At 47.6% G+C, this 20,000-nt stretch overlaps 1 protein-coding gene across 5 annotated transcripts in view; it reads right to left on the bottom strand.

The window, feature by feature from the left end:
* Positions 1 to 20,000, bottom strand: part of dock3 (dedicator of cytokinesis 3) — a 442,683-nt gene that overhangs the window by 184,946 nt on the left and 237,737 nt on the right. For all 5 annotated transcript variants that reach the window (XM_064967497.1, XM_064967500.1, XM_064967498.1 and 2 more), the window contains exon 6: positions 3,805 to 3,953. In XM_064967497.1, coding sequence (XP_064823569.1) covers positions 3,805 to 3,953 — 149 coding nt within the window. The remainder of the gene's footprint in view (positions 1 to 3,804; positions 3,954 to 20,000) is intronic.

Genomic DNA, 20,000 nt, shown 5'->3' on the forward strand with positions numbered 1-20,000 from the left:
ACTGACTGGCTGGCTGACTGGATGACTGGCTGGCTGACTGGATGACTGACTGGCTGACTGGATGACTGACTGACTGGCTGGATGACTGGCAGGCTGGATGACTGGCAGGCTGGATGACTGGCTGGCTGACTGGATGACTGACTGGCTGACTGGATGACTGGATAACTGACTAACTGGCTGGATGACTGACTGGATGACTGGATGACTGACTGGATGAGTGACTAACTGGCAGGATGACTGACTAACTGGCTGGACGACTGACTGGATGACTGGCTGGCTGACTGGATGACTGACTGGCTGGTTGACTGGATGACTGACTGGCTGGAGGACTGGATGATTGACTGGAAGACTGACTGGATGACTGACTAACTGGCTGGATGACTGAATGGATGACTGGCTGGCGGACTGGATAACTGACTGTCAACTGGCTGGATGACGGACTTAATGACTGGCTGGATGACTACCTGGATGACTGACTGGCTGACGACCTGGATGACTGACTGGCTGGATGACTGACTGGCTGACGACCTGGATGACTGACTGGCTGGCTGGATGACTACCTGGATGACTGACTGGCTGGCTGACTGGATGACTGGATGACTGGCTGGCTGACTGGCTGGATGACTGGCTGGCTGACTGGATGACTGACTGGATGACTGACAGGCTGACTGACTAGCTGACTGACTGGATGACTAACTGGATAACTGACTAACTGGCTGGATGACTGACTGGATGACTGACAAACTGGCTGGACGACTGACTGGATGACTGGCTGGCTGACTGGATAACTGACTGTCAGCTGGCTGGATGACTGACTGGATGACTGGCTGGCTGACTGGATAACTGACTGTCGGCTGGCTGGATGACTGACTAACTGGCTCGATGACTGGATGACTGGCTGACTAACCTGCTGGGTGACTGACTGGATGACTGGCTGGCTGACTATCTGAATGACTGGCTGGCTGACTACCTGGATGACTGACTGGCTGACTACCTGGATGACTGGCTGGCTGACTACCTGGATGACTGGCTGGCTGACTACCTGGATGACTGACTGGCTGACTACCTGGATGACTGGCTGGCTGACTACGTGGATGACTGGCTGGCTGACGACCTGGATGACTGGCTGACTGACGACCTGGATGACTGGCTGGCTGACTACCTGGATGACTGGCTGGCTGACTACCTGGATGACTACCTGGATGACTGGCTGGCTGACGACCTGGATGACTGGCTGGCTGACTACCTGGATGACTGGCTGGCTGACTACCTGGATGACTGGCTGGCTGACAGCTGAATATAATATGGTGCTTTCTCAGACTCCACTAATGCCATGGTCGTTTATACTCAGACACCCAGACACGACTAATATAACGAGGTGAGCTGTGACCTGGATGACTGACTGGCTGACTACCTGGATGACTGACTGGCTTTCTGGCTGACTACCTGGATGACTGACTGGCTTGCTGGCTGACTACCTGAATGACTGGCTGGCTGACTACCTGGATGACTGGCTGGCTGACTACCTGGATGACTGGCTGGCTGACTACCTGAATGACTGGCTGGCTGACTACCTGGATGACTGACTGGCTTTCTGGCTGACTACCTGGATGACTGACTGGCTTGCTGGCTGACTACCTGGATGACTGACTGGCTTTCTGGCTGACTACCTGGATGACTGACTGGCTTTCTGGCTGACTACCTGGATGACTGACTGGCTTGCTGGCTGACTACCTGAATGACTGGCTGGCTGACTACCTGGATGACTGGCTGGCTGACAGCTGAATATAATATGGTGCTGTCTCAGACTCCACTAATGCCATGGTCGTTTATACTCAGACACCCAGACACGACTAATATAACGAGGTGAGCTGTGACCTGGATGACTGACTGGCTGACTACCTGGATGACTGACTGGCTTGCTGGCTGACTACCTGAATGACTGGCTGGCTGACTACCTGGATGACTGACTGGCTTTCTGGCTGACTACCTGGATGACTGACTGGCTTGCTGGCTGACTACCTGAATGACTGGCTGGCTGACTACCTGGATGACTGGCTGGCTGACTACCTGGATGACTGGCTGGCTGACTACCTGGATGACTGGCTGGCTGACTACCTGGATGACTGGCTGGCTGACTACCTGAATGACTGGCTGGCTGACTACCTGGATGACTGACTGGCTTTCTGGCTGACTACCTGGATGACTGACTGGCTTGCTGGCTGACTACCTGAATGACTGGCTGGCTGACTACCTGGATGACTGGCTGGCTGACAGCTGAATATAATATGGTGCTGTCTCAGACTCCACTAATGCCATGGTCGTTTATACTCAGACACCCAGACACGACTAATATAACGAGGTGAGCTGTGACCTGGATGACTGACTGGCTGACTACCTGGATGACTGACTGGCTTGCTGGCTGACTACCTGAATGACTGGCTGGCTGACTACCTGGATGACTGACTGGCTTTCTGACTGACTACCTGGATGACTGACTGGCTTGCTGGCTGACTACCTGAATGACTGGCTGGCTGACTACCTGGATGACTGGCTGGCTGACTACCTGGATGACTGGCTGGCTGACTACCTGGATGACTGGCTGGCTGACTACCTGGATGACTGGCTGGCTGACTACCTGAATGACTGGCTGGCTGACTACCTGGATGACTGACTGGCTTTCTGGCTGACTACCTGGATGACTGACTGGCTTGCTGGCTGACTACCTGGATGACTGACTGGCTTTCTGGCTGACTACCTGGATTACTGGCTGGCTGACTACCTGAATGACTGGCTGGCGGACTACCTGGATGACTGGCTGGCTGACAGCTGAATGTAATATGGTGCTGTCTCAGACTCCACTAATGCCATGGTCGTTTATACTCAGACACCCAGACACGACTAATATAACGAGGTGAGCTGTGACCTGGATGACTGACTGGCTGATGACCTGGATGACTGGCTGGCTGACTACCTGGATGACTGGCTGGCTGACTACCTGGATGACTGACTGGCTGACAGCTGAATATAATATGGTGCTGTCTCAGACTCCACTAATGCCATGGTCGTTTATACTCAGACACCCAGACACGACTAATATAACGAGGTGAGCTGTGACCTGGATGACTGACTGGCTGACTACCTGGATGACTGACTGGCTTGCTGGCTGACTACCTGGATGACTGACTGGCTTGCTGGCTGACTACCTGAATGACTGGCTGGCTGACTACCTGAATGACTGGCTGGCTGACTACCTGGATGACTGGCTGGCTGACTACCTGGATGACTGGCTGGCTGACTGACTACCTGAATGACTGGCTGGCTGACTACCTGAATGACTGGCTGGCTGACTACCTGGATGACTGGCTGGCTGACTACCTGGATGACTGGCTGGCTGACAGCTGAATATAATATGGTGCTCTCTCAGACTCCACTAATGCCATGGTCGTTTATACTCAGACACCCAGACACGACTAATATAACGAGGTGAGCTGTTGACTCAGGTCTAAGTGTTGAGGGCCAGATAAGACAAGCTTAAGGAGGGAGTAGTTTGATGGCTCAGTTGTTTGAAGCTACAAGGAGGGAGTAGTTTGATGGCTCAGTTGTTTGAAGCTGCTAGTCTCTGGTCCCAGGTACCATTCAGGCACTACTCACTGCCGTACTGTAGAGCAAAGCATTTATCTCCTACGATTGATGTAACTGGTCTGTTGGTGCTGCTCCCAGCCTTGTGTTTGTGTACTTGTTTGGATGGAAAAGAAGTATCTATTTCATTCTAAGGTGAGGCTGAATGGTAAGGTAACTTACTCGTTGCCCCAGTCCAGGCGGATGGTGATGTGTCTCTTGACGTCTTTGACCTGGTCCTGTGTCAGGTGACCAGACAACATCTGTCTCCGAAGGTCAAACAGCTCGTTCATCACGTGACGCAGCTTGTAGAACAAGTCCACCTTGTGTTTCTGTAGGAGGGAGGGGAGAGAGAGAGAGAAGAGAGAGAGAGGGAGGGAGGGAGAGAGAGAAAGGAGAGAGAGAGGGAAGGAGAGGGAGGGAGAGAGAGGGAGGGGAGAGAGAGAGAGAGAGAGAGAGAGAGAGAGAGAGAGAGAGAGAGAGAGAGAGAGAAATATATTATATTTAATATCCCGTGTAAACATGCTACGATACAGTTTGCTCTATGGCCAAAATGTGTGTGTGTGAGACTGGGACTGAAGGTACAGTAAATATTTACACAAGTCAAAAAAAAACAAAGATGATGTACATCATAGGTTCATAGTTTATAAGCAAAGTAAGATCACTTAGCTTCACAGTACACTACAGAAGATCTAGCCATAGACTGTGAACGTCTTTACAAAACCAATGCGGGGATGTTTCACTTAACGGCAGACACTTCTATTTCTACTCGTTCTACACTCGCTATCTGATCTGCCAAGAATAAAATGTCCATCTTCACAGACCAATTTCATGTTCACTGAAAACGTCTGAGTAAGTCAGCACACCGTTTAAATTGGGCCAAATCAACGTACCGTCCCTGTCGGACATGACTTAACAATCAGATCATAACACAGCCTTGATCCAAACTGAAGCCCTCCTGAGGCAACCTAGTCCCTGGAAAGGACAATGCCAAAAGCATTGGAATTTAAACCAATTCTGCACAATTCTCTTCTCCACTCAGCCCATTAAAAACAGCCTTTCACTCAGGGACCACAATGAATTACCTTTTTTTTACTTTACAAATGTAGAAAGCATCCATTATACTGGGATAATGTCGTGTCTGACTTAAAGAGGTACGGCTGATTCCTTACATACAGATGCTGTATCTTCATCATTTTGTTGTTGCAGGAAATGCAAACTTTCATTTCATCAGACTGGCCTCTGCCCGGGGTCTCCAAGTCACTAAGTCTGCCCCTTGGGGCCTCTAACAGGCAATAACCTATCACAACTTTAACGAGCTACTCAAAGACAATATCATATCTTTACTGGTAGAAGGAGACCCTACTCAAAGACAATATCACATCTTTACTGGTAGAAGAGTCAGTCAACAGTACTAGAGCAGCACTGGGCCCTCTGATCCACTGGGAGGAGTAAGTAGAAGATCAAGAGGACCGGAATACATTGTACGGTACAGTGGTAAGGCAGGAATACATTGTACGGTACAGTGGTATGGCAGGAATACATTGTACGGTACAGTGGCAGGAATACATTGTACGGTACAGTGGTATGGCAGGAATGCATTGTACGGTACAGTGGTATGGCAGGAATACATTGTACGGTACAGTGGCAGGAATACATTGTACGGTACAGTGGCAGGAATACATTGTACGGTACAGTGGCAGGAATACATTGTACGGTACAGTGGTAAGGCAGGAATACATTGTACGGTACAGTGGTATGGCAGGAATACATTGTACGGTACAGTGGTATGGCAGGAATACATTGTACGGTACAGTGGTATGGCAGGAATACATTGTACGGTACAGTGGTATGGCAGGAATACATTGTACGGTACAGTGGTATGGCAGGAATACATTGTACGGTACAGTGGTATGGCAGGAATACATTGTACGGTACAGTGGTATGGCAGGAATACATTGTACGGTACAGTGGTATGGCAGGAATACATTGTACGGTACAGTGGTATGGCAGGAATACATTGTACGGTACAGTGGTATAGCAGGAATACATTGTAAGGTACAGTGGTGTGGCAGGAATACATTGTACGGTACAGTGGTATGGCAGGAATACATTGTACGGTACAGTGGTATGGCAGGAATACATTGTACGGTACAGTGGTATGGCAGGAATACATTGTACGGTACAGTGGTATGGCAGGAATACATTGTAAGGTACAGTGGTATGGCAGGAATACATTGTACGGTACAGTGGTATGGCAGGAATACATTGTACGGTACAGTGGTATGGCAGGAATACATTGTACGGTACAGTGGTATGGCAGGAATACATTGTACGGTACAGTGGTATGGCAGGAATACATTGTACGGTACAGTGGTATAGCAGGAATACATTGTAAGGTACAGTGGTGTGGCAGGAATACATTGTACGGTACAGTGGTATGGCAGGAATACATTGTACGGCACAATGGTATAGTAGGAATGGTGTTAGGGATAGAGATAAAATAAGATATAGATAGAGATCATAAACAAGCCATGGAAAGAGAGAGAGAGAGAGAGAGAGACGGAGAATTAGAGATTGAGAGAGATAGAGGACCACCCAGGTTATTATATGACCACACAGGTTATTATATGACCACACAGGTTATTATATAAAGTGTTCCCTAAATGGTCCGGGGTTAATAGGGTTGCAAAGGGTCATGAACTTTCCATTACATTTCCAGACGTTTAGGGCCTGAACGCATAGTATGAAGTTATTCCCTGGGATTTTGAGGGAATTTTGCTTAAATTCAACAAAAAAGTTAGCTTTATAACAAGTGAACACATGATACAAGTAATACACATAAGGCAATTTGAGGTCTTGTAAATAGAGTCATTCCGCAGTGTTGGTGATCATACCCTGAGGAAGACAGCTTGGCAGTTGAAACGTTGGTAATTCAATTTTTGCATCTGAGCTCCTAGAGTGTGCGGCTCTCTTTTATTTTCAAGTTTTCTACTCCGCTAGCCAGCACCTTGCCTAAATACCCTGGGGCGGCAGGGTAGCCTAGTGGTTAGAGCGTTGGGCTAGTCCGCAAGGTTGCAAGTTCGAATCCCCGAGCTGACAAGGTACAAATCTGTCGTTCTGCCCCTGAACAAGGCAGTTATCCCACTGTTCCTCGGCCGTCATTGGAAAATAAGAATTTGAGGGAGACAATGCCATCCTGTCTGTTGTTCAGACTCTGCTTGCAGACGTAAGAGAAGAAATCCGTACTGCCCACTTCACTGTTGCTCCAAACAGAGGAAACTGCAGTTCTGAAATACATCAAAAAGTGTGAAGACTTCTGCCTGAAGCCCAAACACTCCGTAGCGTACATGTTGGACCCCAAGTACGCTGGCAAGAGCATCCTGTCTGGTGCAGAGATCAACAAGGCCTATGGGGCGGCAGGGTAGCCTAGTGGTTAGAGCGTTGGACTAGTCCGCAAGGTTGCAAGTTCAAACCCCCGAGCTGACAAGGTACAAATCTGTCGTTCTGCCCTTGAACAGACAGTTAACCCACTGTTCCTAGGCCATCATTGAAAATAATAATTTGTTCTTAACTGACTTGCCTAGTTAAATAAAGGTAAAATAAAAATAAATAAATGGTATCATCACTACTGTGTCTCGCCGCCTGGATGAGGACAATGTTCTTGGCAGTCTGGCAAAGTACACTTCCAAGCAAGGGCTTTGGGATGGAGATGCAATATGGTAGTCGTGACAACATATGTCATCATCCACCTGGTGGAAGGGACTTTGTGGATCTGAGGCTGTTTCCCCTGTTGCCTCCATCATCCTCCAAATCCCACCAACATCAGCCGCCTCAGAGCGCAACTGGTCCTTGTTTGGGAACACACACACCAAAGCACGCAACAGGCTGACCAATACAAGTTTGAAAAATTGGTGGCCATCCGGGCGAATTTAAGGCTTTTTGAACCTGACAACGAGCCATCCTCAACAAGGTTGGAAAGTGACAGTGAAGATGAGGCCTCAGAGTCTGATGTTCAAGAGGTGGATTGAGGAGGTACAGGGAGAAGACATGGAAGCCTGAGAGGAAGACAACCAAAGCTATAGTTTCTAGACAATAATCTTACAGGTGTATGTTGAAAACGTTTTTGGGAGATGCGATGGGATCATTCAATATTCCCCTTTGTTGTTCAGTGAAATCATCCCATGTGAAGAGTCAACTCATTTAATTAAAGTTCAATTCACAACAACATAGTATTTTTATATTTCTTTAGGAAGGATTTAATAATTTGTAATGATGTCTACTTATGATGAGGTAAAAGGTTTATGTTTCTGTCTCTGATATGGTAGATATATCCAATGCAAAAAACATCTACATTTATATATATTATTATATTAATATTAATGTGTATATATTTCCGTTAATTCCCATATATTTCCTTAAATTCACACGAAAAGTTTCCACTCTTGAACATTCCCCTAAAAGTTAATATTTTGTATAAAGTGTTCCCATAATGATCACAGTGTGATGTTAATATATTACATTCAATAGACTGCATTGCTAATGTAGCTAAATGTATCTGGCTGAGCCAGATAGAAAGGAAAGGAAAGGAAAGAAGGAAAGGTCAGACAAGTCATATTTCCTCGTTATAAAACTCAGAGCGAGAGAAAGAGACAAGACAAGAATGGAGAGGAGAGCGAGACAGAGAGAGAGAGAGAGAGAGAGAGAGAAAGAGACAAGACAAGAAGGGCATTCTATGCCATCAAAAGGAACATTAAATTTCACATACCAATTAGTATCTGGCTAAAAATACTTGAATCAGTTATTGAACCCTTTGCCCTTTATTGTTATGAGGTCTGGGGTCTGCTCACCAACCAAGAACTCACAAAATGACACCAAATTGAGACTCAGCATGCAGAATTCTGCAAAAATATCCTCTGTGTACAACATAAAACACCAAATAATGCATGCAGAGCAGAATGAGGCCGATACCCACTGATTATCAAAATCCAGAAAAGAGCTGTTAAATTCCCAAACCTTCCATAACAGAGCCATCACCTACAGAGAGATGAACCTGGAGAAGAGTCCCCTAAGCAAGCTGGTCCTGGGGCTCTGTTCACAAACACAAACAGATCCCACAGAGCCCCAGGACATCAACACAATTAGACCCAACCAAATCATGAGAAAACAAAAAGATAATTACTTGACACATTGGATAGAATTAACAAAAAAACTGAGCCAACTAGAATGCTATTTGGCCCTAAACAGAGAGTACACAGTGGCAGAATACCTGACCACTGTGACTGACCCAAACTTAAGGAAAGCTTTGGCTATGTACAGACTCAGTGAGCATAGCCTTGCTATTGAGAAAGATCGCCGTAGGCAGACATGGCTCTCAAGAGAAGACAAGACTTGGGTGACTTGTCTTTGACAATTTTGAGGGCCTTCCTCTGACACCGCCTGGTATATAGGTCCTGGATGTCAGAAAACTTGGCCCCAGTGATGTGCTAGGCCGTACGCACTACCCTCTGTAGCGCCTTATGGTCAGATGTCAAGCAGTTGCCATACCAGGCGGTGATGCAACCGGTCAGGATGCTTTCGATGGTGCAGCTGTAGAACAATTTGAGGATCTGGAGACCCATGCTAAATCTTTTCAGTCTCCTGAGGGGTAAAATGTGTTGTCATCCCCTCTTCACAACTGTCTTGGTGTGTTTGGACCATGATAGTTTGTTGGTCGACCCGCTCCCACTACAGCCCTATCAATGTTCAAGGGGGCTTGTTCGGCCCTCCTTTTCCTGTAGTCCAAAATCAGCTCCTTTGTCTTGATCACATTGAGGGAGAGGTTGTTGTCCTGGCACCACACTGACAGGTCTCTAACGTCCTCCCTATAGGCTGTCTCATCGTTGAAAAAAAAAAAAAAAAGAAAGAGAAAGAGAAAAAGAAAGAGAGAGGGAGAGAGAGAGAGAGAGAGAGAAAGAGAGAGCGAGAGAGAAAGGGAGAGAGAAATAGAGAGAGACTCCTGCCAATGGTGTGAAGTTCTCTTCATCTGTCTCTCTATCTCTGCTTATTATTAACACAGGACAATGGCCAGAAAGATCAGTCACAGATCACACACACACACACACACACACACACACACACACACACACACACACACACACACACACACACACACACACACGGAGGAGGAGATGAGAACATCCTCTTTCATCTCAATGACCCTGACAACCAGAATAATGAGATAAGCCATGAAGGGTTTTAAATACCTGGGGTGACAGGTAGCCAAGTGGTTAGAGTGTTGGGCCAGTGACTGAAAGGTTGCTAGATTAAATCCCTGCGCTGACAAGGTAAAAATCTGTCGTTCTGCCCCTGAACAAGGCAGTTCCTAGGCCATCATTGTAAATAATAATTTGTTCTTAAAGGCCTTGCCTTGTTAAACAATAAGTACCTGAAGGCCCAGTGCAGAATGTGATTTGTCTGATATTTTATATTTCCAAACTATAAAGTTGGAATAATATGTGAAATTGTATAAATGATGATAATGAAATGTAAGAGCTGCCTGACATTTCTGCCTGTTGTGGTGGGATGGAGTTTAGAACAGGGCTGTTGTTGTGGGATGTTCAGACCAGGGCTGTTGTGGTGGGGTGTTCAGACCAGGGCTGTTGTGGTGGGATGTTCAGACCAGGGCTGTTGTGGTGGGATGGAGTTCAGACCAGGGCTGTTGTGGTGGGATGGAGTTCAGACCAGGGCTGTTGTGGTGGGATGTTCAGACCAGGGCTGTTGTGGTGGGATGTTCAGACCAGGGCTGTTGTGGTGGGATGTTCAGACCAGGGCTGTTGTGGTGACCGTATTACCGCCACGCCAGTGGTCACGAGTCATGAAGGGAGTCAAATTCCTCGTACATAGATGACATTAAGCACATTAATCTGCTTTACAAGGGGTGTAGAGCCTAACTGGCAAACATAAGCAGCACATGAGTTTCAAGTTTGGGGAAGATCATTTTCTCCATAAAAAATGCACCTTTATAATAAACACATTACCTTCATAATCACATTGATGGTCACTTTCGACTTTTGATAATGGTGTTTTTCCGCTAATGGAACATTAGCCTAATAACATGTGTGCATTGCTGCGCTTATAATGTGAAGAAATAGCCTCATAGTTTATCAACATTTTAAAGTAAATATTCTGATCTGTTGTGTCAGCAACATTGCGTAACATTTTTTTTTTAATGCTGGTGGTTGTATTAATTTGGGCTCTTTCGCATCCCACAACTGTCCCAGACTATGTTTGGAATATTTATTTATTGCACAGAATAGGTCGGCTTTTGTACTATGGGGGATTGTAGATTGACAGAGGCTAGTGCTTTTTCTGTTCGTTAGGCCTACTCATCTTGTTGGCTGACGAAAAGTAAACGTGGACAGTTCTTCTAATATCTTCAATATGCACCTCGGAATTGGAATAAGGACACGCTCAGTTGTATCCCCGAAGTGTCTGTCTTCACTTGAAGTCTGTGAGGAAAACCTGATCACGTGATGGTGAGCCATGTGAGTGAGAGGTGGAGCACTCAGCACTCAGTGAGAAGAATACAATGGCCACAAAGGCCGCAAAAGGCATGTATTTTTTTAGGGTGCATTATGACCCCACAAAGGGGATGACGCTATGGAATTCTAGGCATTATCAAGTACTTGTCAAGTTGTGAGTGAGAGACTGATGAAGTGTGTTCAGCTTTCATCAAATCATCATTAGAGTCGTATCATGCAGCCTTACAACGTATTACAAATCAAAACACAAAGCCCAACGTTTATAGAACAACTAAAGTTACATGAATACCTCTGAATGAAGAGTATTAAAGGAGGTCCTGTGTCTTTGTTAACCTCTCAACACAGAACAGCCGAATGTGAGAACTCCTTCAAATCGCTTGGGGAAAATATATATTTTATCCAGCTTTGTTCAATTGTATTCTTCATACTATAACATACTATAACATAATGCCACAGAATTTGAAGCAAATCTTGTCTGTTAGATGAACTAATGTAGCCCACAGCCATATGTTATAGCCAAACTCAGAGGATGCTATTCTGTTCTTCTGAAATTGACTACATTTTCTTCATATCATGTTTCTTTAGACCTGTCTAAAATAAATAATGGATTTATTGTGAAGGTGAGGACTATATTACATGGATGTATTAGACTTTTTAAAATGTAGATGTTCCAAAGGTCTGCATGTCACGCCCTGGAAAGCCTAGAAAGCAGTAACAGAATCACCCACCACAACAGGACCAAGCGGCGTGTCAACAGGTAGGAGCAGCAGGAGAAGCAACAGCGGCAGCAGGAGATACGAAATAAGGATTTTGGACTTGGGAGGAAGTCCTAAACGGAGAAGGACCCTGGGAACAGCCTGGGGAATATCGCCACTCCAAGGAAGAACTGGAGGCGGTAAAAGCAGAGAGGCGCCGGTATGAAGAGGCAGCAGCAGCAGCAGCAACAACAGGAGAAGCAACAGAAGCAGCAGCAGCAGTGGGAGTCAGGAGTCAGACCTGAGCCAACTCCCCCTATTTATCATGAGGAGCCAAGGAGGAAACCAGAACCAGAGCCGGTGTTGGAGGTGAGCGAAGCAGAGACTGTGAAGGAGTTATTGGGGAAATTGGAGGAGAGAGAAAAGAGGGAGTTGCTGTGTTGGTGCTTTAAGCATGGAATTCGCCCGACGGAGCGTGTCGGGGATTTGAGGGCACCTGGGTCAGCGCTTCATACTCGTCCTGAGGTGCGTTTTAGTCGGCTGGTGAAGATTGTGCCAGCCTCACGCACCAGGCCTCCTGTGCACCTCCCTAGCCTTGCACGTCCTGTGCCAGCCCTGCTCTCAAGATCTCCAGTACGCCTTCACGGTCTAGCCCATCCTGTGGCACCTCCACCCACCAGTCCTCCGGTGGCAGCTCCCCGCACCAGGCTTCCTGTGCGTGTCCTCGGCCCAAAACCATCAGTGCCAGCACCACGCATCAGGCCTACAGTGCGCCTCGCCTGTTCAGCGCTGCCAGAGCCTTCCTCCTCTCCTGCGCTGCCAGAGTCTCCCGCCTGTTCAGCACTGCCAGAGCCTTTCTCCTCTCCTGCGCTGCCGGAGTCTCCCGCCTGTTTAGCGCTGCCAGAGCCTTCCTCCTCTCCTGCGCTGCCGGAGTCTCACTCCTGTTCAGCGCTGCCAGAGCCTTTCTGCTCTACAGCACTGCCGGAGTCTCCCGCCTGTCCAGCGCTGCCAGAGCCTTCCACCTCTGCAGCGCTGCCTGAGTCTCCTGCCTGTTCAGTGCAGCCAGAGCTGCCAGCCTGCATGGAGCAGCCAGAGCTGCCAGTCAGCATGGAGCAGCCAGAGCTGCCAGTCTGCATGGAGCAGTCAGAGCTGTCGGTCTGCATGGAGCAGCCAGAGCTGCCAGTATGCATGGAGCAGCTAGAGCTGTCAGTCTGCAAGGAACAGTCAGTCTGCATGGAGCAGCAAGAGCTGCCGGTCTGCATGGAGCAGCCAGAGCTGTCAGTATGCATGGAGCAGCTGGAGCTGCCAGTCTGCAAGGAGCTGCCAGTCTGCATGGAGCTGCCAGAGCTGTCAGTCTGCAAGAAGCCGTCAGAGCTGCCAGTCTGCAAGAAGCCGCCAGAACTGCCAATCTGCAAGAAGCCGCCAGAGCTGTCAGTCTGCAAGGATCAGTCAGTCTGCATGGAGCAGCAAGAGCTGCCGGTCTGCATGGAGCCGCCAGAGCTGTCAGTATGCATGGAGCAGCTGGAGCTGCTAGTCTGCAAGGACCTGCCAGTCTGCAAGGAGCTGCCAGTCTGCATGGAGCTGCCAGAGCTGTCAGTCTGCAAGAAGCCGTCAGAGCTGCCAGTCTGCAAGAAGCCGCCAGAGCTGCCAATCTGCAAGAAGCCGCCAGAGCTGCCAGTCTGCATGGAGCAGCCAGAGCCGTCAGTCAGTATGGAGCAGCCAGAGCCGCCAGTCAGCATGGAGCAGCCAGAGCCGCCAGTCAGCATGGAGCAGCCAGAGCCGCCAGTCAGCATGGAGCTGCCAGATCCGTCAGTCTGCCAGGATCCGCCAGTCAGCCAGACTCTTCCAGATCTGCCAGTCAGCCAGACTCTTCCAGATCTGCCAGTCAGCCAGAATCTTCCAGATCCGCCACTCAGCCAGACTCTTCCAGATCCGCCAGTCAGCCAGACTCTTCCAGATCCGCCAGTCAGCCAGACACTTCCAGATCCGCCAGTCAGCCAGACTCTTCCAGATCCGCCAGTCAGCCAGACTCTTCCAGATCCGCCAGTCAGCCAGACTCTTCCAGATCCCCCAGTCAGCCAGACTCTTCCAGATCCACCAGTCAGCCAGAATCTTCCAGATCCGCCAGTCAGCCAGACTCTTCCAGATCCTCCAGTCACCCAGGATCCGCCAGTCAGCCAGACTCTTCCAGATCTGCCAGTCAGCCAGACTCTTCCAGATCCGCCTGTCAGCCAGACTCTTCCAGATCCGCCAGTCAGCCAGGATCCGCCAGTCAGCCAGACTCTTCCAGATCCGCCAGTCATACAGGATCCGCCAGTCAGCCAGACTCTTCCAGATCTGCCAGTCAACCAGACTTCCATGTGGTGTATGTGGTGTGTTTGTATTGGGATTGTAGCTTAGTGGGGTGTTCTAGTTAAGTCTATGGCTGTCTGAAGTGGTTCTCAATCAGAGGCAGGTGTTTGTTGTTGTCTCTGATTGGGAACCATATTTAGGCAGCCATATTCTTTGAGTGTGTCGTGGGTGATTGTCCTTAGTGTCCTGATGTCCTTGTTCTGTGTTTATTTACACCAGTATAGGCTGTGTCGGTTTTCGTTACGTTCTTTGTTTTGTAGTGTTTGTAATTGATTTGTGTTTTACGTTTGTTTATTAAACATGGATCGCAATCTACACGCCGCATTTTGGTCCGACTCTCCCTCCCACCTGGAAAGCCGTAACATGACCTTAGTTCTTTTGTTTTGTCTTTGTTTTAGTATGGTCAGGGCGTGAGTTGGGGTGGGCAGTCTATGTTGGTTTTTCTATGTTGGTTTTTGTGTTCGGCCTCGTATGGTTCTCAATCAGAGGCAGGTGTCGTTAGTTGTCTCTGATTGAGAATCATACTTTGGTAGCCTTTTTCCACCTGGGTTTCGTGGGTGTTTATTTCCTGTTTAGTGTTTGTCATTCACCTCACGGGACTGTTCGTTTGTTGCTTATTTGTTTTTGTTCAGTGTTCATTTTGCTTCATTAAATTATGGACACTTACCACGCTGCGTTTTGGTCCTCTGATCCTTCTCGCTACTCCTCCTCAGAAGAGGAAGACAAGATCGCTTACACTGCATGTGTGGAAGCCAGGAGATGCTAAATGTGTTTATGTTTATTAACGGTTATATTTGTTTATTTACAACAATTTTAATTGAAAACAATTACAGGTAAATAACTGCAAACCAGAAATTATTTTAAATTGAGATGAAAAAGGCTTCAGGATCTTTAAAAGTTAGGTTCTCAAAAACTTAACAAAGTGAAAACTTCAAGCACGTTCTTGATAACGCTGCTGTTTGAATTTCAATTTATTATGGATCCCCACTAGTTCCTGACAAGGAAGCAGCTACTCTTCCTGGGATTTATTATGGATCCCCACTAGTTCCTGGCAAGGAAGCAGCTACTCTTCCTGGGATTTATTATAGATCCCCACTAGTTCCTGGCAAGGAAGCAGCTACTCTTCCTGGGATTTATTATGGATCCCCACTAGTTCCTGGCAAGGAAGCAGCTACTCTTCCTGGGATTTATTATAGATCCCCACTAGTTCCTGGCAAGGAAGCAGCTACTCTTCCTGGGATTTATCATGGATCCCCACTAGTTCCTGGAAAGGAAGCAGCTACTCTTCCTGGGATTTATCATGGATCCCCACTAGTTCCTGGAAAGGAAGCAGCTACTCTTCCTGGGATTTATTATTGATCCCCACTAGTTCCTGGCAAGGAAGCAGCTACTCTTCCTGGGATTTATTATGGATCCCCACTAGTTCCTGGCAAGGAAGCAGCTACTCTTCCTGGGATTTATCATGGATCCCCACTAGTTCCTGGAAAGGAAGCAGCTACTCTTCCTGGGATTTATTATTGATCCCCACTAGTTCCTGGCAAGGAAGCAGCTACTCTTCCTGGGATTTATTATGGATCCCCACTAGTTCCTGGCAAGGAAGCAGCTACTCCTCCTGGGATTTATTATTGATCCCCACTAGTTCCTGGCAAGGAAGCAGCTACTCTTCCTGGGATTTATTATGGATCCCCACTAGTTCCTGGCAAGGAAGCAGCTACTCTTCCTGGGATTTATCATGGATCTTATTATTGATCCCCACTAGTTCCTGGCAAGGAAGCAGCTACTCTTCCTGGGATTTATTATGGATCCCCACTAGTTCCTGGCAAGGAAGCAGCTACTCTTCCTGGGATTTATCATGGATCCGCACTAATTCCTGGTAAACTAGTTGTTTATATAAGGTCCCACAGTTGACAGTGCATGTCAGAGCAAAAACCAGGCCACGAGGTCGAAGGAATTGTGCGTAGAACACAGTCACCTCCATCATTCTTAAATTGAAGAAGTTTGGAACCACCAAGACTCTTTCTGGAGCTGAAAGAGAGATCTGAAAATGGCTGTGCAGCAACACTCCCCATCCAACCTGACAGTGCTTGAGAGGATCTGCAGAGAAGAATGGGAGAAACTCCCCAAATACAGGTGTGCCAAGCTTGTCTTACCCAAGAAGACTCAAGGCTGTAATTGCTGCCAAAGGTTCTTCAACAAAGTACTGAGTAAAGGGTCTGAATACTTATGTAAATGTGATATTTCAGTTTTTTAAATTTTCTTTTAAAAATTAGCAAAAAATAATATTTAGGTAAAAAAGGCTGTAACATAATAAAATATGAAAAAGTCAAGGGTTCTGAATACCAAACGCACTGTATATCTTCAATACAAAACCCATGTGTGCGTGTATGTACAGTGCATATGGTATCACGTGTGCCTGTATGCGCGTGTCTGTGCCTGTGTGTGTCTCTTCACAGTCCCAAATCTAATTTTACTGCTCGCATCAGTTACCTGATGTGGAATAGAGTTCCATGTAGTCATGGCTCTATGTAGTACTGTGGAATAGAGTTCCATGTAGTCATGGCTCTATGTAGTACTGTGGAATAGAGTTCCATGTAGTCATGGCTCTATGTAGTACTGTGGAATAGAGTTCCATGTAGTCATGGCGCTATGTAGTACTGTGGAATAGAGTTCCATGTAGTCATGGCTCTATGTAGTACTGTGGAATAGAGTTCCATGTAGTCATGGCTCTATGTAGTACTGTGGAATAGAGTTCCATGTACTCATGGCTCTATGTAGTACTGTGTACCTCCCATAGTCTGCTCTGGACTTGGGGACTGTGAAACCCTGGTGGCTTGTCTTGTGGGGTATGAATGGGTGTCTGAGCTGTGTGCTAGTAGTTTAAACAGACAGCTCAGTGCATTCAGCACAGAACTTTGTGTGAGTTACAGACAGTGCAGATCCATATGACTCTGTGTTAGGGTAGGATAGTGTAGGGAGGTGGAGAGGGCAGTCGTATGACTCTGTGTTAGGGTAGGATAGTGTAGGGAGGTGGGGAGGGCAGTCGTATGACTCTGTGTTAGGGTAGGATAGTGTAGGGAGGTGGGGAGGGCAGTCGTATGACTCTGTGTTAGGGTAGGATAGTGTAGGGAGGTGGAGAGGGCAGTCGTATGACTCTGTGTTAGGGTAGGATAGTGTAGGGAGGTGGAGAGGGCAGTCGTATGACTCTGTGTTAGGGTAGGATAGTGTAGGGAGGTGGAGAGGGCAGTCGTATGACTCTGTGTTAGGGTAGGATAGTGTAGGGAGGTGGAGAGGGCAGTCGTATGACTCTGTGTTAGGGTAGGATAGTGTAGGGAGGTGGAGAGGGCAGTCGTATGACTCTGTGTTAGGGTAGGATAGTGTAGGGAGGTGGAGAGGGCAGTCGTATGACTCTGTGTTAGGGTAGGATAGTGTAGGGAGGTGGAGAGGGCAGTCGTATGGCTCTGTGGTAGGGTAGGATAGTGTAGGGAGGTGGAGAGGGCAGTCGTATGACTCTGTGTTAGGGTAGGATAGTGTAGGGGGGTGGAGAGGGCAGTCATATGACTCTGTGGTAGGGTAGGATAGTGTAGGGAGGTAGAGAGGGCTTGGCAGAGGAACAGTCAAATGTCTGTCTTATCTGTTGTTTTCTATATAATATGGGTGCTTTGGTGTGTTTGGACCCCAGGAAGAGTAGCTGCTTGACAACAGCTAATGGGGATCCATAATAAATACACATTCAAGTCAAGACACACACACAGGAGCGTCTACACACAGGAGCATCTACACACAGGAGCGTCTACACACAGGAGCGTCTACACACAGAAGCATCTACACACAGGAGCATCTACACACAGGAGTGTCTACATACAGGAGCATCTACACACAGAAGCGTCTACACACAGGAGCGTCTACACACAGGAGCGTCTACACACAGAAGCATCTACACACAGGAGCATCTACACACAGAAGCATCTACACACAGGAGCATCTACACACAGGAGCATCTACACACAGGAGCGTCTACACACAGGAGCGTCTACACACAGGAGCGTCTACACACAGGAGCATCTACACACAGGAGCATCTACACACAGGAGCGTCTACACACAGGAGCGTCTACACACAGGAGCGTCTACACACAGGAGCATCTACACACAGGAGTGTCTACACACACAGGAAGTGCTCTCTCATCACACCAGGGCAGTCAGCATTGGGATGTCAAATGGGAAGCCAACTCACTGTAGAGCACCAGTGATGAAACTACATTCGGTTGGGTAAAGTCAGCTTTTAGTCATCCCCACATAGCCCAAATACTTACATAACTTCAAATACGGTATGCCTCTGGAAAACAAAAAGCTTCTGCAACCTACAGCACCACAACTGACCACTACAATCCCATACAGCACCTCAACTGACCACTTCAATCCCATACAGCACCACAACTGACCACTACAGCCACATACAGCACCACAACTGACCACTACAGCCACATACAGCACCACAACTGACCACTACAACCACATACAGCACCACAACAGACCACTTCAACTCTACAGCACCACAACTGACCACTACAACCACATACAGCACCACAACTGACCACAACAACCCTACAGCACCACAATTGACCACTACAATCCCATACAGCACCACAATTGACCACTTCAACTCTACAGCACAACACACCATCTGGCCTATGGATGACCATGGGTCAGATGAAAAAGTAATCCAGACATGTAAATCTCAGAGCAGAGTTGACCAGATAGAGACACAGACAGAGTAAGTTACTTACAGTCTGTGATGCTGGAGCTCCTGGTCTGCAGCTGAGTAAAGGAGTTAGCAGCTAGCCATCCTCACAGCCAAACGGCAGTAAACTCCTGGTCTGCAGCTGAGTAAAGGAGTTAGCAGCTAGCCATCCTCACAGCCAAACGGCAGTAAACTCCTGGTCTGCAGCTGAGTAAAGGAGTTAGCAGCTAGCCATCCTCACAGCCAAACGGCAGTAAACTCCTGGTCTGCAGCTGAGTAAAGGAGTTAGCAGCTAGCCATCCTCACAGCCAAACGGCAGTAAACTCCTGGTCTGCAGCTGAGTAAATGAGTTAGCAGCTAGCCATCCTCACAGCCAAACAGCAGTAAACATTAGTGTGAAGCTTGGAGTCTGTCTGACATGCACAGGGAAATGATAGGCTGTCAACATAGCTTGAGTACTCTTCCTGTGAATGCCAGGTCTCTCTCTCTCTCTTCCTCTCTCTTCCTCTCCCTCTTCATCAGCCTCCCTGCAGACACCCTCTAGCCTATCCACCAGCTGGCCATTACATTCATATCCTAATGTACAGAGTAATGCCAGTCAGAGCAGTTAAACTATGTGATCCTAGAGGAAGAAGATACATCTCATTAATCTCCAGGTCTGTCCTGCTGCTTCCATTTTAAACAACTCAAATTACATCTCTCTCTCTCTCTCTCTTTCTCTCTCTCTGTCTCTCTCTCTCTCTCTCTCTCTCTCTCTCTCTCTCTCTCTCTCTCTCTCTCTCTCTCTCTCTCTCTCTCTCTCTCTCAGTCTCTCTGTCTCTCTCTGTCTCTCTCTCGTCTCTCTCCCTCTCTCTGTCTCTCTGTGTCTCTCTGTCTATGTCTCTCTCATGCACACATAAAATGCCTGATAATAATGTGATACATGAGCAGGTTGTCAGTGTATAATAACGTCTCCTAACAGAAAGTTACTTACAGACTGTGATGCTGGCTTTCTCTATCTCTCACACGCACAATTTTATGTAGTTACCTAACTATTGCACCACTGTGTGAACCTCTCACCAGCCCACAC

This window comes from Oncorhynchus masou, chromosome 6, assembly GCF_036934945.1.
Source record: "Oncorhynchus masou masou isolate Uvic2021 chromosome 6, UVic_Omas_1.1, whole genome shotgun sequence".
Classification (NCBI taxonomy): Eukaryota; Metazoa; Chordata; class Actinopteri; order Salmoniformes; family Salmonidae; genus Oncorhynchus; species Oncorhynchus masou.